Source organism: Hemiscyllium ocellatum, chromosome 9 (genome assembly GCF_020745735.1).
Source record: "Hemiscyllium ocellatum isolate sHemOce1 chromosome 9, sHemOce1.pat.X.cur, whole genome shotgun sequence".
NCBI lineage: Eukaryota > Metazoa > Chordata > Chondrichthyes > Orectolobiformes > Hemiscylliidae > Hemiscyllium > Hemiscyllium ocellatum.
Window position 1 is genome coordinate 45720288 of NC_083409.1, and position 17457 is coordinate 45737744.

A 17457-nucleotide genomic window follows, 5' to 3' on the forward strand; every position below is an offset into this window, starting at 1 on the left:
AGGAGCTCAAAACAGCTGTCACCTTCACTGGCACCAGGACAGAATGGCCTCCAGTTTCTGCAGTCCTGAAGGTCCTGCCTAGCATCTAGCACAGTGTCCAGGACATATGGAGCCTGAGTCAGCACTGTGTCTCAGGAAACGTAGTCAGGTTCGGCAAATTCTGGTCCTCCTGTGGCTGCCTGCTGCCAGCCCCAGTCCTCCTGCATCCAAGGTAGCCCCAGTGACCAACATGTCAGCTCATTTTTAGGGTCTTGCACGTCCTACTGTCTGGAGCTGCAAGGCGTAGGGCACTTAGTGGAATAACCTCCATTAGGAACACGAGGTGCAAAAACAGGTTCACCAGCCTCAGAAGAGTCACCAGTTTCACAGCCCGCAGTTGAAGGCTGCACACATTTCTCCAGACAGTGAGGCATGCAGCACCCTGATAATGACAACCATGTCTCCATCATTCATTCAGTGCCAGCCTGAACACCGGGTAACAGTCCTGTGCCAGCTTAGTGACCAGCACGTTACATCAAAAAGGGCATGCCTGCTGGGGTACAAACCCTTTCCTATTCCAGACCCAGATCAACCATTCAATGTCTTACTGCATTCAGTAAAGACTATTGTTAAACTTGACATAGCAATGGTCTGCAGCCCCTCAGAATCCTTGGAAGTCACACTGATCATGATTCACCTTTGGTCAGAATCGGCCTATTTTAGCATCATTGCTACCAATTTCACATCATTGAGATGCCATGTTCAATTTGCCTCCTTTGACCAGCACCTTTACTCTGAATACATAGCAAACGGGTGATGAAATGATCACCACACTTGAACGTAGCTGGAGTTTGCGAATGGCTGCCTCATCTATTTGTTCCTTCTACGCCCTACTGTCCAGCAAATGCAGATGCCACGCTTTCAGCCGTCCTGCTAACACTGACCCCATCCACTCTGGATGCAGTCCAGCTTTTGTCTAGTAGCAAATAACCTCTAGAGAACAGCAAGTGTTGACAGGGAAAGCAGCTCACGGTGACCAGGTAACCCCACACACCCCCACCCCTGAGCCTGAGCCTACAGGTCTCCCTCTCCTCTGACAGTCCATTTCCACCCATACTCCAATGTGGAGAACCACCTCCCTGACCCTCAACCTGATCATCCACCTTCCAGATGACTACCCTACCCTTCTGCACTCCTGCAGAGGCAATGATGGTGGTTACTGCCACTTACCTCACCGCTGTTATCCTACAATGCCCTCTGCTGCTGTGTATATACTCTATTCCCCCATCACTGTACTTGACCCCCATCTCTGTAAATGCCTTTGCTTGGAACCCCTCAGCTCAGACTCCCTCACCCCCATTGGCAATGATCCCTCACCATCCTTACACACCACTCTTGTAGCCTCCCCAGTGACAGAAATACGTTCAGGACTATATGTGCCGCAGATCTCTGACTTTGACGAACAGACCATAACCAGACAAAAAAAAAGAATATGCTGGAGAAGCGTTCTAAAGAAAAGTCACATTGGGACTCAAAATGTTCACTCTGTTTCTCCTTCACAGATGCTGCCAGACCTGGTGAGCTTCTCCAGAATTTGCTGGTTTTGTTTCAGATTTCCAGCACCCGCAGTATTTTGTTTTGCCAAGACAACCCAGATTCCTGACTACAGTCTTTGCAGGTCCCCAGCTCACAGCGCCAGAGACCCGGGTTCAATTCCCGCCTCAGGTGACTGACTGTGTGGAGTTTGCACGTTCTCCCCGTGTCTGCGTGGGTTTCCTCCGGGTGCTCCGGTTTCCTCCCACAGTCCAAAAATGTACAGGTCAGGTGAACTGGCCATGCTAAATTGCCTGTAGTGTTAAGTAAGGGGTAAAATAGGGGTATGGGTGGGTTGCACTTCGGTGGGTCAGTGTGGACTTGTTGGGCCGAAGGGCCTGTTTCCACACTGTAAGTAATCTAATCTAATCTAAGTTGACAATACATGATTGCCATGACTGCTGCTGTTGAGCCTGCAGGAATGACCATTCCCCACTTCCCTGGATTTGTACCTGGACAGATCCCCTTGCCATGAGCCTTCCAAGTGGACAACTGACTGTGGTTAAACCTCGGCACTGACAGTACCAGGCTCATCCTAACCAAATGGTCAGCATGGACTGGTTGTGCCAAAGGATCTGTCTCTGTACTGTGAGAATCTATGATTGTATAACAGCACACCAACCCCCATCCCTTCCTACTTTGGTTGAACAGAGCATTGGCCTCCATCAGTTTCCAACATTTGGGGAGGGGGGAGCCATGAAATTGAAAAAGGTTTGCTTGGCATGCAAGCAGTTGGCATGTGCTGTTAGATTAACATGTCAGTGTGCCATACAGCAAGCTGATCCCCAGGCATGACAAACAGCCTGTCTGTGTGACTGTGTACCAAAGAAGACAAATAGAGCTGTACAGAGTGTCCCTGGCTCTGGTGGAAAAGCCAATGGGAGGGTGGGGATGCTGTAAGCCTGTGAATAGGCAGGCACTAAGTGAGCCTGTGTGAAAAGAGCAAGCAAGCAACCCCAAGATGCTGCATTGTCCAATCCTTGAGCTGGATGCCTGTCCCTGCTGAGTACAGAGTGTCCCTTTTGATGTTAGGTACAGGTGCATCCCTGCAACGCAGGTCTCTGCTTCCTAGCGTAACTAACAGCTAGATCAGAGAAGGTGCCATGATAATCAGGAGGAGTTGACAAATGCTGGATGCCAATAATTGAGGGTGGGGGCGTGGAGTGGGCACATGGCTGGTGCCAGTTGATCATGCCCCCAGATGCTGCTTGGTCATAGGATTCATGGAGGTCCTTCACGGAGCAAGTGGCGTTCTGAACCTGCCAAGTTCCTGCTCTGGTTTCCATGGTGAATTTTCTCAATGTCTAGCTTGTTTAGTAAAATGGAACACTGAATATTAATGAGGTGAGTTGGGCTATCAATCAGATGTTTAACAAACAATAATCGCCCTTAACTGACAGCTTACCGCTGTCTAGAGAAACACTTACCACTCCCTTGTCAAAAGCATAACGATGGAGCGAGATGCTCCCGAGATTGAGATGCTCCTCACCGGACTGAGTCTGGTCTGCCACAAATTTCACCATCACTCGTGTAACTTAGATGTTGTACCCAAAACTACCATGTAAGGTTAGAGGAGATGTAACAGAACATGGCATTTAGGAGATGAAATATTTGTAACTCGGATTTCACCGCAATAAGTAGACACAAGAACGGAATTTAAAATACAAATCTGATCACAGCAGTGAAGCCACAATTTGAGCACTGCATTCGATATATCAAGACTGAAGAAACAAATTAGAGAAAGGCAGCAATGGTCATCTTAAATTTTAGGTCAATGAGTCATAGAGTCATAGAGATGTACAGAATGGAAACAGACCCTTCGGTCCAACCCGTCCATGCCGACCAGATATCCCAACCCAATCTAGTCCCACCTGCCAGCATCTGGCCCATATCCCTCCAAACCCTTCCTATTCATATATCCATCCAAATGCCTCTTAAATGTTGCAATTGTACCAGCCTCCACCACATCCTCTGGCAGTTCATTCCATTCACGTACCACCCTCTGCGTGAAAAAGTTGCCCCTTAGGTCTCTTTTATATCTTTCCCCTCTCACCCTAAACCTATGTCCTCTAGTTCTGGGCTCCCTGACCCCAGGGAAAAGACTTTGCCTATTTATCCTATCCATGCCCCTCATAATTTTGTAAACCTCTATAAGGTCAACCCTCAGCCTCCGACGCTCCAGGGAAAACAGCCCCAGCCTGTTCAAACTCTCCCTGTAGCTCAGATCCTCCAACCCTGGCAACATCCTTGTAAATCTTTTCTGAACCCTTTCAAGATTCACAACTTCTTTCTGATAGGAAGGAGACCAGAATTGCACACAATATTCCAACAATGGCCAAACCATTGTCCTGTACAGCCACAACATGACGTCCCAACTCCTGTACTCAATAGAGGATAATAAAGTTAAATTGACTCACATGAGGATCATGATAATTGAATTATAATCAACTTTTAAAAAGGATGCGATTGATGAGTAAAAATAGGATAAAATGGCATTTTATACAAACCCTAGTCAGAAGAAACAGAACACATGATAACAAGTAAAGAAAGATCTTCCAAGCATCTGCATTGTTAATTTAGTGCTTGATAGAATCGATGGTGGGAGTATGTTTCCTTGGCTGAGGTATCTGGATTAAGGTTCACAGTCACAAAAGGAAAGAGTTGGCCATCTACAAGAGAGACGAGGAGACACCACTTCACTCAGAGGGCCGTAAAACTTTGGAAAGCTCTAATCCAGAATGGATGCTCCGTCATCAAGCATATTAATAAAGAAAAAAAACAACCTGTAATTATAAATCATTCTTTTCTGGACATCTCAAAGCATTTTACAGCCAATGTACATTTGAAATGTTGAATTGTAAGAAACACGGCAGCCAATTTGGACACTGTATAATCTGACAAGCAGCAATGTGACAATTATATCATCGTGTTTTGTGTTGTGAACTGAATTGTATAACTCACTGGAAAAAAACTCCTCTGCTTTGCTTTGAAATAATGTCATGGGTTTTTGGCATCCACCCAAGCAGGTCACTGGGGCTTTGGTTTAACATTACAACTGAAAGATGGTGCTTCAAACAGTGCAGCATTCCCTTAGCACTCCACTGCAATGTCAACCGAGATCGTTGTTCTCAGGTTGCAGAGTAGGACTTAAATCTTTAACTTGTAGCGCAGAGGTGAGTGTGCTGCTAAATAAAGCATGACACAACACTACAGAAGATATGGATGGATAGATGTTTGGATGCTGCAGACTAGGAAGTAGCTGGAAATGTGGGAAAAGGTCAACCATGAAATCCTAATGAATAGTCAAACAAAGACAAAGACTCTGATGGTCTACTCCTGCCTGGATTTTGTTAAGTTTTAGATTGATAGCTAAATTTTACCTACTATTCTTAACTTACAGAAATCAGTGGTCAACTCCACACACTGGGAGAAAGTGAGGACTGCAGATGCTGGAGATCAGAGCTGAAAACGTGTTGCTGGAAAAGTGCAGCAGGTCAGGCAGCATCCAAGGAGCAGGAGCGTCAACATTTCGGGCATGAGCCCTTCTTCAGGATTCCTGAAAAAGGGCTCATGCCTGAAATGTCAACTCTCCTGCTCCTTGGATGCTGCCTGACCTGCTGCGCTTTTCCAGCAACACATTTTCAACTCCACACACTGGCAAATGGGACTAGATTAGTTTAGGATATCTGGTCAGCATGAATGAGTTGGACCGAAGGGTCAGTTTTCGTGCCGTATACCTCTATAGTGAAGGTTCAGGAGGCATTCCAACCTTTTTTCCTCATTGAGTAGTCACTTCCATTTTTTTTAGTAGTAAGATCCTTCTGTTTTCAGTTAAAACAAGAACATACACTTAATTGCATTTTGGAGCTGGAATGGGCAAGGAAAGGACGTGAACCCATGAAGAAAGACATCAGGAAGGGGTGATCGAATGTTAGCTCGAGCACAATGCAGGCTGCTAACCACTGAGTCAGAGTTTGTTGGTAGTTTCCACAAGGATTTGCTGTTTTGAACTTTTTTTGGCTCTTCGCTTTGTTTACAACACAATCAGAACATCCTTTTGCAAAAACTTAATTCAGCTTACATTTTAAAACATATTAATGATGTGCACTAGGGGAGGAATGTGGAAAGGTTTTAGAAATCAGGCACTCTACATTGTAGAAAGGCCGTGGGGTTAAAGTTAGATGTCTTCCTTCCTTCTGGAGCCTAATGTGATTGTGATCGTGCTTGCTGATCGGTGGACTTTCTAAAGACTTTGTTTGTACTGATCACTTGCAGTAATAGAATCTGAACCCAGCCTGCCCTTCGCCAAAACAAACTATCTGTTTATACTGGTGGCAGCCTTTCACCTCATTAGGGACTGATTTGTGTTGTGGTGGTCAGCTCTGTGTTACCCATAGCCCGATGAGTCTCAGGAGTCCCACTCTGGCACAGTAATCTTTGTCCGTGTGCTGTCCGTGACAATGACCAAGAAGGTGCAGGATTTGCTGCATCTGGAGGTGCACTGAGACATCAGGTGAAGGAAGACATTAGGCATTTATCAGGAAGTTTCTTTGTCAGTGTTTGGCACAATACCATGAGTCTTGAAGGCGTCCAGAGTCAATATTGAGGATCAGCCAGGGACCCTCCCTCCTGACTCTATACCACTGTGCCACCATCTGCTCTGCCAATGGGCAATACCTAACCAGGGATGGTGATGGAGAGTCTGGCATGATTTGCTAAGTACCCAGGCTGTTGTTTGACCAGAACATGGGCTAGCTGTCCCAATCTTTTCAGACATGCGAAGCCCAGATGTTTCTGATGTATAAGTTGTTGTCAAGTTTTATTCTTGTTCATCCTTTCTGTAGCGAATGGCTTGCCAGGCCATTTGACAGGCAAGTTTAGATTCAACCCCATTGTGTGGCTAGTGTTGAAGATGTATTCAGTGACCTGGAACATTCAAGTGATGTCTTGTAACCAGGCCCTCAGGACTTTGCAGCTGACCTTCATAGCTACCTTTTGCCACTGCCTTTGCATAGTCCAGCAAGCCTTGTGATCCACACTATGTAAAGAATTGATTACCTCTCCACCAGGACATCACCACAGTAACATAAAGTACTGTCAACTCTTCTACTGGACCAAAATTCAGCATTCTTCTGGCTCGCATCTTCCTCTGCATTTGCTTCCAGTACCTGTGCCACCTAGAATGCACCAACCTTTAAGAGGTTCAGGCCGACTCTGAGAAGTGCAGGCTAGTTTTAAGCAGTGCAAGTTCTGTTGAAGCATATTCCAACATCACATGCCAATTTCATTCACTTAAAAAGTGTTTATGCCTTCCCCAAAGGGACATTCCTTCCCTCTCTTATTCTTTCCAAAAATGTCATACAGAGGATGAAAGAGCAGATACATGCATATATCTATCACTAGGCATACAGTGTAGAACATGGGCTGCATGCAACCAATATGGAAATTAGCAGGTGATACACAGCTCGGGTGATGCCTGCAGTAGAAGTAAGGGGTGAGTCTCAATACATTTTGCAAAGTCCTTGACCATTTTTGAGCCTTGACTAATTTCTTGACAGTAAAGTCCAAACCTGAGAGTATGAATGAGATTTAAAAGCTGGGTAGCAAGTTAAATTTGAATAAAATTTGGAGATTATGCATAGAGTTACTGTAAAAGAGTAAAAGAGAGAGACAGGAAAAGATATATGTAACTTACTCAAAGAGTTTCCACCATATTTTGTTCCTTAAGTACAAGGTCTCCACATTTCTCGTGATAATGTTTCAGAGCCAAAGAGGTTAATCACAGTAACCAATACGTAACAGTTCATTAAAAAACTCACTTACTCCTGAATAAACCATCCCCAACTTTTGCAGTCATTTTTAAAGCAGAACACCGAATTCACCGAAAGGAAAAGATCAAATCTACTGGTAAAGAATGCAACAGCGCTACACAGAGGAGTGGAGCGTCTCTTCAGCAACTTTCTGACTCCTGCATTGAACTGTGTATGAGTGTTTTCCAGGTTGCTCTCAGATTATATCTATTTTAAATCCTGATATTGACAAAGCAAGTTAAGAGAGTTTTAACTAATTATATGGATCCTCAACTTTATAAATAAAGGCACAGACTATAAAAGCAAAGAAATGATGTTACACCTGCATTAAACTCTGGTTCAGCCTCAACTGGAGCAGTGCATCTAGTCTGGGCATCACACTTTAGAAGAATGTGAAGGCATTTGAGAGAGTACAGAAAAGATTCACAGGAATGAAAAACATCAATACCTAGATAAGGTGGAGAAACTGGGGCTGCTTACCTTGAAGAAGAGAAGGTTGAGAAATGGTTTTATAGAGGTATTCAAAATCATGAGGGGTCTAGACAGAGTAGATGGGGAAAACTGTTCCCGCATATGGAAGGATCAGGAACTGGTTTAAGGTAACTGGCAAAAGAAGCAATGGTGGCATTAAAATAAAGAGCAAGAGCCTAAGATCCACACTGCCTGATAGTGAGGCAGAGGGAGGTTCCACTGTCACTTTTAAAAGGGAAATGGAACATTATCTGGAGAAGAAATGACTAAAGGGCTATGGGGAAAAGATGGAGAATGGAATTAGCTGAACTGTTTTTATAGAGAGCCAACACAGACATAATGGGCTGAATTGCCTTCTTCTGCACTGCAAGTGCTCTATAGTTCTTTCATGATGGTACGACTATCATTTCTGACACCATTCATTCTTTGATATGAACTCTGATATTACTCACCATCTGATCAGCCACAGTCTCCTCAATAGCATATAGTTTATCTATCCCTCGCTACCTGATGATTCATACAAAACAATCTATATAACTCCTCATAGCAAGTATGCGATAACAATTGGCAAATAGATTGGTAGCTTTTGATTCCCACTTCTCACAAATATTGAAGATTGCTTTCACTGACTAAGTTAATACTCTGAACAGCTCACATTGAAATCTCTTTGACATTTCTGACAGATATTGTGAATAGATAGACAACAGTTACAACTCAGAACACAGATAAAATAAAACTTACTCTCATTCGCAGCAGCTGGATTTTCATATACAACACTGTTGTCATAGAAGGACATTTTGCAAATGCCTTGCAGGTTGAGTCCATCTGTAACCTGTAACCCATCATCTTTAGCAAGGCTCTCCGACCCTGTCACAGGTGAACTAGCAGGTCTGGAGCTGGTCAAAGAGCTTGATGGTCGGGAAGTGGCACAATTCTGAGAAACAGAATACAAATAAGGTTTGAATTACTTGTAGATTTCAATAAATCCACATTTGGAATCAGACTTCAACAGTCAGTCACCTGTAAGAATTAGAGAGTTTGGACTCACTCCTCATACAGATTAAAAAAGGACACTATTTTTATTGGGACAACACATCCATCCTAGGACAAGCCAAACAGACATGCCACAAGAGTTCCTAGAAGCATGGCATTCCAACCGGAACCCAATCAACAAACACATCGATTTAGATCCCATCGATCACCCTCTGGGAAAAAGAACAGGAAATGGCATCACCAACACAGGAAATAGCATCACTATAGGAAATGACATCACCAGCCCAAGGAAACCTAAACACATAAAAAGAAAGCAGGCCGTAACAGCAGTGCTTCACCAGAGTCTCACTGATGATGTTACCCAGTGTGGTGAGGAAACATCTGAAAATGATCCTTCCATCAGTGAGCCAACTTACACCCAGAACTTGTAAGAATGTCCAGTACTACAAAATGTGATTCTATTTTTAAAATGTAACATTGAAAATAAGGTGGGTTGTTTGTTCTTAATGTAAAGCAGAAACCAGAACAAAAATTTCTAGAAATAGGCAGTGAGCTGGTCAATACATATACACACAGTCTTTACAGATGTAAATGCCATGGTGTTTTTGAAATGTGTTCACACTAACAGCTCAGACAGCTGCATGTTTATTTCTGTTTGAAAACTATGCAGGCCTTTAAAAATGTGAGAGAAAGAAGATAACAGTTTTCCAGTAGCATTATATCATCAAAAGTGAAACTAGAATTTGTTTGCAGATTTTCTGCACAAAATGGTAACTTTAAAGTGATTTTTCAAATTTAATCATGGGATGTAGGTGTCCCTGGATAGAGGGCCAACATTTATTGCCCACCCCACGTTGCCCTTGAGGAGGTGATGCTGAGCTGTCTTCCTGAACCATGACAGTCTACGTGCTATAGGTTCACTTACAATCGCTTTAGGGAGAGAATTCAGGATTTCGACAGGGTTTATTCCTGCTTTAGGTGTGTATGATATAAAGAATGTTCAGTCTTCAAAGTGTCATCGATCATTTATAGCAGCTAATGGGACCTCCCTGAATGAGCTGAAAACTAGAAGAAGTACAATATCAATTGTGTTGAGAAATATCAAATATTGTTAGAGCACACGCCCAGAACTACAACTTGCAAGCTGCTGAACTTCCTGATCATGATAAATCAAATGCGGAATTCACAGCTAACTCAGTTTCATCTACCAAAACCTATTACAATCCAGTAAACACATTATTTCAAGTGGGTATCCTGAACACCCTTGGTTGCTTCTTACATGGTTTCCACTGTGGCTGCATTTCCTGAAGCTAAATTCAAACCAATGTCTAATCGAACCCTGTATGGTGCCCTCATCTCCAAAAATGGATGATGAGTCCCAGGAGGGCACATGAAGAAATACAAAGATACAAATTTAAACATATGGTGTTTTTTTGTATATGATGACAAATCCTTTAAGTAGATAGGCTGGAAAACTTTAAAAAATCAAATTGCTAGAAAAATAGCATTTGTGGAGAGAAAGCAGAGTTTACATTTCGAGTCCAGTGACCCTCCTTCAGAAATGAATACTTAATGGATATAAATCAAAGAGTTAGGCAAAATAATATACATGGGTTAGTGTAACAAATGCAGGGCCTAGGTTAAAGGAAAAATAAGGTAAGCAAAAGTATTGATTAAAATATTTTTATTTAATACTGGATTTTAACAGTTCAGAAATTATAGGACTAATAACACTGCAATGGTTTTTTTTACTGACAGTGCTTGTTTTAACATCAGAGCTCAAGTTCTAGAATAAATTAAATGCTTCAGAGATGCTGGAAGTTCATTATAAAGGGCAGCTGTCTTAAGAAAATGCTTCATTAGAAAACTGTTGTTGCAATGTCAGTAGTGTGGCTGTTGTGTACCTTAAGAGTTAAAACAATTCACTTTCTGATATTCTACTAAACAGCAGCAATTACAAGATTTAACATTCATATATGAACTGTCATGAGAAGAACTGAAGTTGTTAATATGTAAAAATGACATGTATCATATTTTAACATAATGACAATGCTCTGTCACATCTGATTCACCATATATTCAGGAAATAAAAACATCGAGGCTTGTGCCAACAGCTGGCGGATAACATTCACGCCACACAAATACCAGGCAATGACCATTTCCAATAAACAGACAATCTAACCATCATCCCATGATATTCAATGGTGTTACCATCACTGAATCCCACAGTTTCAACATCCTTGGGGTTACCATTAACCAGAAATTCAACCGAACTCCCCACATAAACACAGTGGCTACAAGAACAGGTCAGAACTAGGAATGCTGTGGCAAGTAACTCACTTCCTGACTCTCCAAAACCTGTCCACCATCCACAAGGCACAGGTCCAGAGTGTGATGGATTACTTCCCACTTGCCTGGGCAGCTCCAAGAACACAAGAGGAGCCCACTTGACTGACACCACATCACAAACATCCACACCCTCCACCAATAACATTCTCAGTAGTAGCAGTGTACATTATTTGCAAGATGCACTGCAAAAATTTACCGAAGATCGTCAGACAGCACTTTCCAAACCACAACTATTCCAACTAGAAGGACAAGGGCAGCAGACACATGGGAACACTACCACCTGTAAGTCCCCCTCAAAGCCACTCACCTGACTTGGAAATGTATCACCATTCCTTCACCTTCACTGGGTCAAAATCTTGGAATTCCTTCCATAAGGGCATTGTGGGTCACCAATAGCACATAGACTGCAGCAGTTGAAGAAAGCAGGTCACCACCACTTTCTCAAAGGCAACTAGGGACAAGCAATAAAATGCTGGCCTAACCAGCAACAACCATGTCGCATGAATGAATTTTAAAATTTAAAATATGCAGAAAATCCACAAATTCTAGTGTCAGTTTAGATGATCTGATGTTAATTGGATTAGTTGCATCCAGGTTAATTCGTGGTTCTTGATAAATGACTATAGAGATGCAACAACACATAGGAGATGCCATTGCATCCCCTATGTACAAATGGAAATTCCTGAAATTCACCATTTTAGGTGAAAACTAAAATCACTCAATAAATGTTTTTTATTCATTAATGGGATGTGGGCATTGTTAGCAAACCCAACACTTTTTGCCCGTTCCTAATTGCCCTTGAGAAGATATAGGAAGCAGTCCTCTTGACATCTAAGCAGCTTATAGGCCATTTCAGAGAGCAGTTCCACATTGCTATAGAACTGGAGTCACATTTAGGCCAAAGAAAATAAGGACAGCATATTTCTTTCCCTAAAGAACATTTGTGAACCAGGTAGATTTATGCAACAATCCCACTATTATATGGTGACCATCACTGATACTGGTTCTGTTCTGTCGCCGAGTCATTAAACTAAATGAATTTAAATTCTCTGCTGGAACCCAACTCATGACTCTAGATTGTTAGTTCAGTTACACAACCATTTTGTCACTGTTCTTGTAAATGAGTAATGCCTGATGTTTTCACGTTTTTGTCTATTCTGAGCTATTACCCAGTGTTATTTATAGTTTATAATGCATCCTTTCATGCATTTAGATATCCCAGATTCTTTAAGCATCAAAATTAGTGATGGTACTCTCATTTCTGAATCTGAAAGATGTAGGTTCAGATTGCATTGGAGAACCTGAGCAGAGTTAGATAATGTTTGGTGGAGTGGTACATTGTTGCAGAAGCATTTGTTTTAAGATGAGACATTAAGCTAATTCCTGGTTTGCCTTCTCCAGCGGCTATAAAAGATTATACAGCATTTTTCAAGTTAAAAAAAGCGCCTTTGCAACTGCCACTACCAAAATTAATTGTTCATGTATGTCTTTGTCTAAGAGGGCTGCCACCTTTGCCTACAAACCAATAGTGACTAAACTTCAATAATCAACTACTGGCTTGGAAATACTTTGAAACATCCTAAGGACATGAAAAGTAATTTATATGTACGATTTCTTTATTTCTTTGGTAACTAAGCAACGTGGACTTGAATAAGGTGTAATAATAAAATAATTCATTGATTGCATTCAACTATTTTAATAATCAGGATGAAGAATAGAGCTGGGAAGAACACGAATACTTCTTTTACAATCCCACGGATGTCAGACAAGCACTATCCTTCTGAGAGCAGAACTCCAGCTGTGTACACAAAATCAAAAATCAAATAGAGTGGTAAAGAATAGTTCAATTTTCCTAATTTGAAGCACAGGATAATAAAACAGCACAACTATTCTGATTACTTTATACTGTACTACAATGAGTAATAAAAAAGCATTTGCCGATATTAGTAATCAGAAACAAATCCCAGGGTCTAGTCTAGTGAATGCAACTACAGATCGGTTAGATTGCATTGCTGATGTGGACAGATAAAACTGAGACTACCTTTCACTGATAACTTAATCCTAAGCTTATTTTTTCCCTCAAATCTTAGCCATGACATACAGTTTTTTTTCCATATTTCTTATGATAGAGCAACAGTGTGAACATTTAATCAATACCAGGCTCTGGTTTAAACACAATACACTTTAGGAGCTACTTCAAGAATGAAGCTGAAACTGGAGAGTATTAACTTAGCAAGTCTGCACATTCATTGTTTAATTCTTCTTATATCTTGTCATCACTTGAATTAGGACCAAAAACTAATCTGCTTCCAATTTAATTCTGTATTTCATTCCTGTCATAACACCGTGTGGCAAGTATTAGAAGACTATCATTTTTTATAGTGAATATGCTACTGGACAGCTTTATTTCACGAAGCAATTTGACACGGTGCCTACCACCTGCAGGTCACTTAGGTCATCTTCCACTGCAAGTCCTGGCAGGTAAGACGACTTTTTCAGCATCAGTTCTATTTCAGTCCATAAAATGAAAAGTACAAAGTCATGAATCTTGTGCCTTCAAATCCACGTCCGTTGGAAAATGACCTACAGTATAAATCACTGTACAAAGACCACAATAACTAACATCAGCACAGTCTTTCACTGAAATGCAAATACGTCCTCTGATGGTGTAAATCTTTAACACTGGACTATGACACCTTCCACATGAAAAAAAAGGAAGGGAGAAACCAAAATAAAATTGCCTTCTATTTAGCAGATATTTAATGTGCAGGAACAGAATGAGGGTAGAATATTGCTGGCCGCTAGCCGGCAATTAGGCAAATTTGAGACTATGACACAGGTTTCAAACTCTCGTTTGAAGATTGCTGTGTACTGAAGCAGAAGTGATCCTGTTTTTGGGTTATGGAATCATAATGGCACGACACATAAATGTTAAATCCATGTTCCACTGGTTTACGCTGATCTTAAAATGTCGATGCCAGCAGACCTTGGTGCCATGACTAGAATCTTTTCACAATGTGGTAGCACTATCTAAAATCTCATGGCCCATAAATTTTGAATAGGAAAAGCATTAGATTATGAGGAATACATGCATAAAATACAGCACAATTGCCTGGACTCTGATGGCCAGATAATCAGACATTGGGTTGATATGAACTATCATTGATGACTGTCTACATGATTTCTTTATAGATTATTCATTCAACAGCATCTTGGACAATATTAGAAGAAATGAAATGTTATTGCAATGACTTTCAAACAACCTGTGACAACATCTAACTTAGATCAGTCTTAGAATGATTGCACAAGCTAAAAATGTACAGTTTGATTATTTTATAATAGGAAATGGGGCAATTTATCTCCACATTGGGGCTCTATCATTACATGATATGTGGATAAAACCGGCAAGGCTGGTACTTAATACCCAGTTGTCCTTTAAAGCTAGTTGCACAATGCTATTTGGTAGGGAGCTCCAGGATTCTGACTTAGTGACAATGAAAAATGACAATATGTATTCATAGCAGGATGGTACCTGACCTGGTGACAAAGCTGAAAGTGATGACATTTCCATGCTGTCTGTTTTCTTCAAAATGGATGTCGTAGGAATGGGAGGGACTTTTGAAAGAATTTGATGAGTTACTGTAGTACAGCCTGTATGTAGTAACTGCTGTTACAGTATGCTGATGGTGGAATGAAATTTAACGCAGTGAATGGACACCATTCAAGTGAATTATACTGCCCTGGATCAGCTTCTTCAATTTTGATACAGTTGTACCATCCTGGTCAGTGAAGAATATTCCATCACAACTGCTGCCTTCTACATTGTATGGGATGGAAAGGCTTTTGGAAGTAAGGTGGGGAGTCACTTTGCAACTTCTTTCTCATTTCGAAAATTGTACCGGATTAGATAAATATGTAGGGCTCAGCAGCAAGCTTACACTAAATCAAATTATTGCAGATGCTGGAAATGGGTAATATAAACAGAAAATCTTGTTAATGGTCAGCTGGTCAAGCAGCACCTTTGAAAAGAGAACAGAGTTAACATTTCAGGTTGATGAACTTTCATCAGAACCGGGAGAAGTTAGCAACGTATTAAGTTTTAAATCATGAAATGTAGCAGAGTAGCAAAAGAAAAGGAAGCTCGGTGATAGGATGGACTAAGGAGGGCATTGAGTGAAAAAAGAGTTGGGTCGCTCAGGATTAAAGGGAGTGATAATGGAGCAAGTAAATTTCAAAAGATGGGGCCAGGAGAGGTGTGAATGGCAGAATAATGAACAGCCACAGTTTGAAAACAAAAACATGAGGGAAAGGATAAAGATTGATGAAGAAACAGAAACAAAATGGGATGGGAACAAAGATTACAAGCTGAAATTGTCGAACTCAATGTTGTTGTGCTTTCAAAAATTGAAATATAATAATTTCAGATTGTAATCTCTGACCCTCCTTTTGGCTTCTCTTGCAAGAGACAGTGGCAAGCTTGTCTAGTACAGTATGACTGACCACCATTCAGGTAACTCTACCCACTCAGTGAACTGACTAGGGTGTGAAGTGGATGCTTTAATTCTTCATTTTAGCTTGATGATTTATAACAAGCAGGAGGTAATAATCCAATGTCAGGCATGTTATTGGACAGTGATGCTTTTGACCTGATGGTTATCAATTAAACAACTAACAGAAGGAGGAATATCTACAAATATTCCTATGCTCAATGATTGGGAGGTCAGCACATATGAGCAAAAGATTAGAAGGAAGTGTCTGCATCCATTTTCAGCCAGACATGCCAAGTAGATGATCTATCTTATCCTCCTGATGTCCCAGCATCCCAGATGCCAGTCTCAACCAATTAAATTCACTCCATGTGAAATCAGGAAACAGGAGGCACTGAGACAGCAAAGGCCTGTGCTCTGACAACAATCCAGCAACAGTACTGAAGAGCCGTGCTCCAGATTTAACTATGCCCACAGACAAGCTGTCCCAGTGTACAGTCACAGCTCTTCTGTCTATCGGACTATGAGGAAAATTGCCCATGTTTGACCTGCCATTACCACTCTATCAGTCTACTCTCGATCATCAGCAAAATGATGGGGTTGATGACAATGATACCAAGTGGCATATACACAGGAATAACCTGCTCACTGATGCTTTTTGGTAGGGCAACTCTGCTGCTGACCTCATTCCAAACTTGGTCCAAACACAAGTAAAGAGCTGAAATCCAGAGCTGAGGTGAAAACTTAAAAGGCAGCATTCAACCAAATGTGGCATTAAGGACTTCTAGTGAAACAGGAGTCAGTGGGAATCAGGACACTTGTGGAAAGCAATGATGGAGCTCTCTGCTGGTTGGAGTGATAAAGAGCTCATGCTCAAAACGTCAATTCTCCTGCTCCTTGGATGCTGCCTGACCTGTTGTGCTTTTCTGGCACCACACTCTTCGACTCTGATCTCCAGCATCTATATTCCTCACTTTCTCCTGGTTGGGGTGATACCTGGCACAAAGGGAGATTGTTGTGGTCATTGTAATTCAAAAACCTCAACTCCAGGGTATCTCTGCAGGAGTTCCTCAGTGTCCTAGCCCTAACCATCTTCAGCTACTTGATCAATGAGGTGAAACGTTGATTTTGCTGCACTTTGGATGCTGCCTGAACTGCTGTGCTCTTCCAGCACCACTAATCCACTACTTGATCAATGACCTACCCTCCATTATGAAGTCTGAGTGAGGACATTTGCCGATGAGTGCACAATTTCAGCATTATTCATGACTCCTCAGATACTGAAGCAGTCCATGTTCAAATGCACTAAGCAATATCCAGGCTTGGGCTGACAAGTGACAAGTAACATTCGCACATTCAAGTGCTAGGCAATGATTATCTTCAACAAGAGAGAATCCAGCCTTGATATTCAATGGCATTACTCTCCCTCAATTCCCAAACAATCAACATCCTGGGGGTTCCATTGATCGGAAACTAAACTGAACAAGTCTAGTAAGCAGGCCTGAGACAAGGAATTCTGCGGCAAGTAACTCACCTCATGTCTCTCAAATGCCTGTCCATCTGCAAGGGGCAAGTCAGGTGTGTGTTGGGGTATCTCCCATTTGTCTGGATGATTGCAGATCCAACAGCTCATAGTTCCTTATCTTTAAGGTCCACTCCCTCAGTGGAACCAGTGCACTGATACCCTGCAATAACTTACCAAGGCCCATTTGACAACAACATCCAAACCTGTGAACTGTGTCACCTGGAAGGACACGTGCATCAGATACATACAA

General features: G+C 41.8%; 1 protein-coding gene across 1 annotated transcript in view; it reads right to left on the reverse strand.

Annotated features, from left to right (window-relative positions):
- Positions 1-260: 260 nt before the first annotated feature.
- The window catches only part of LOC132818497 (adhesion G-protein coupled receptor D2), a 180500-nt gene continuing 163303 nt past the window's right edge, over positions 261-17457 (reverse strand). The window contains exons 19-20 of the mRNA XM_060829557.1: positions 8595-8787; positions 261-421 (exon numbers count right to left, since the gene is read on the reverse strand). Of these exons, the coding sequence (XP_060685540.1) occupies positions 261-421; positions 8595-8787 (354 nt within the window). The remainder of the gene's footprint in view (positions 422-8594; positions 8788-17457) is intronic.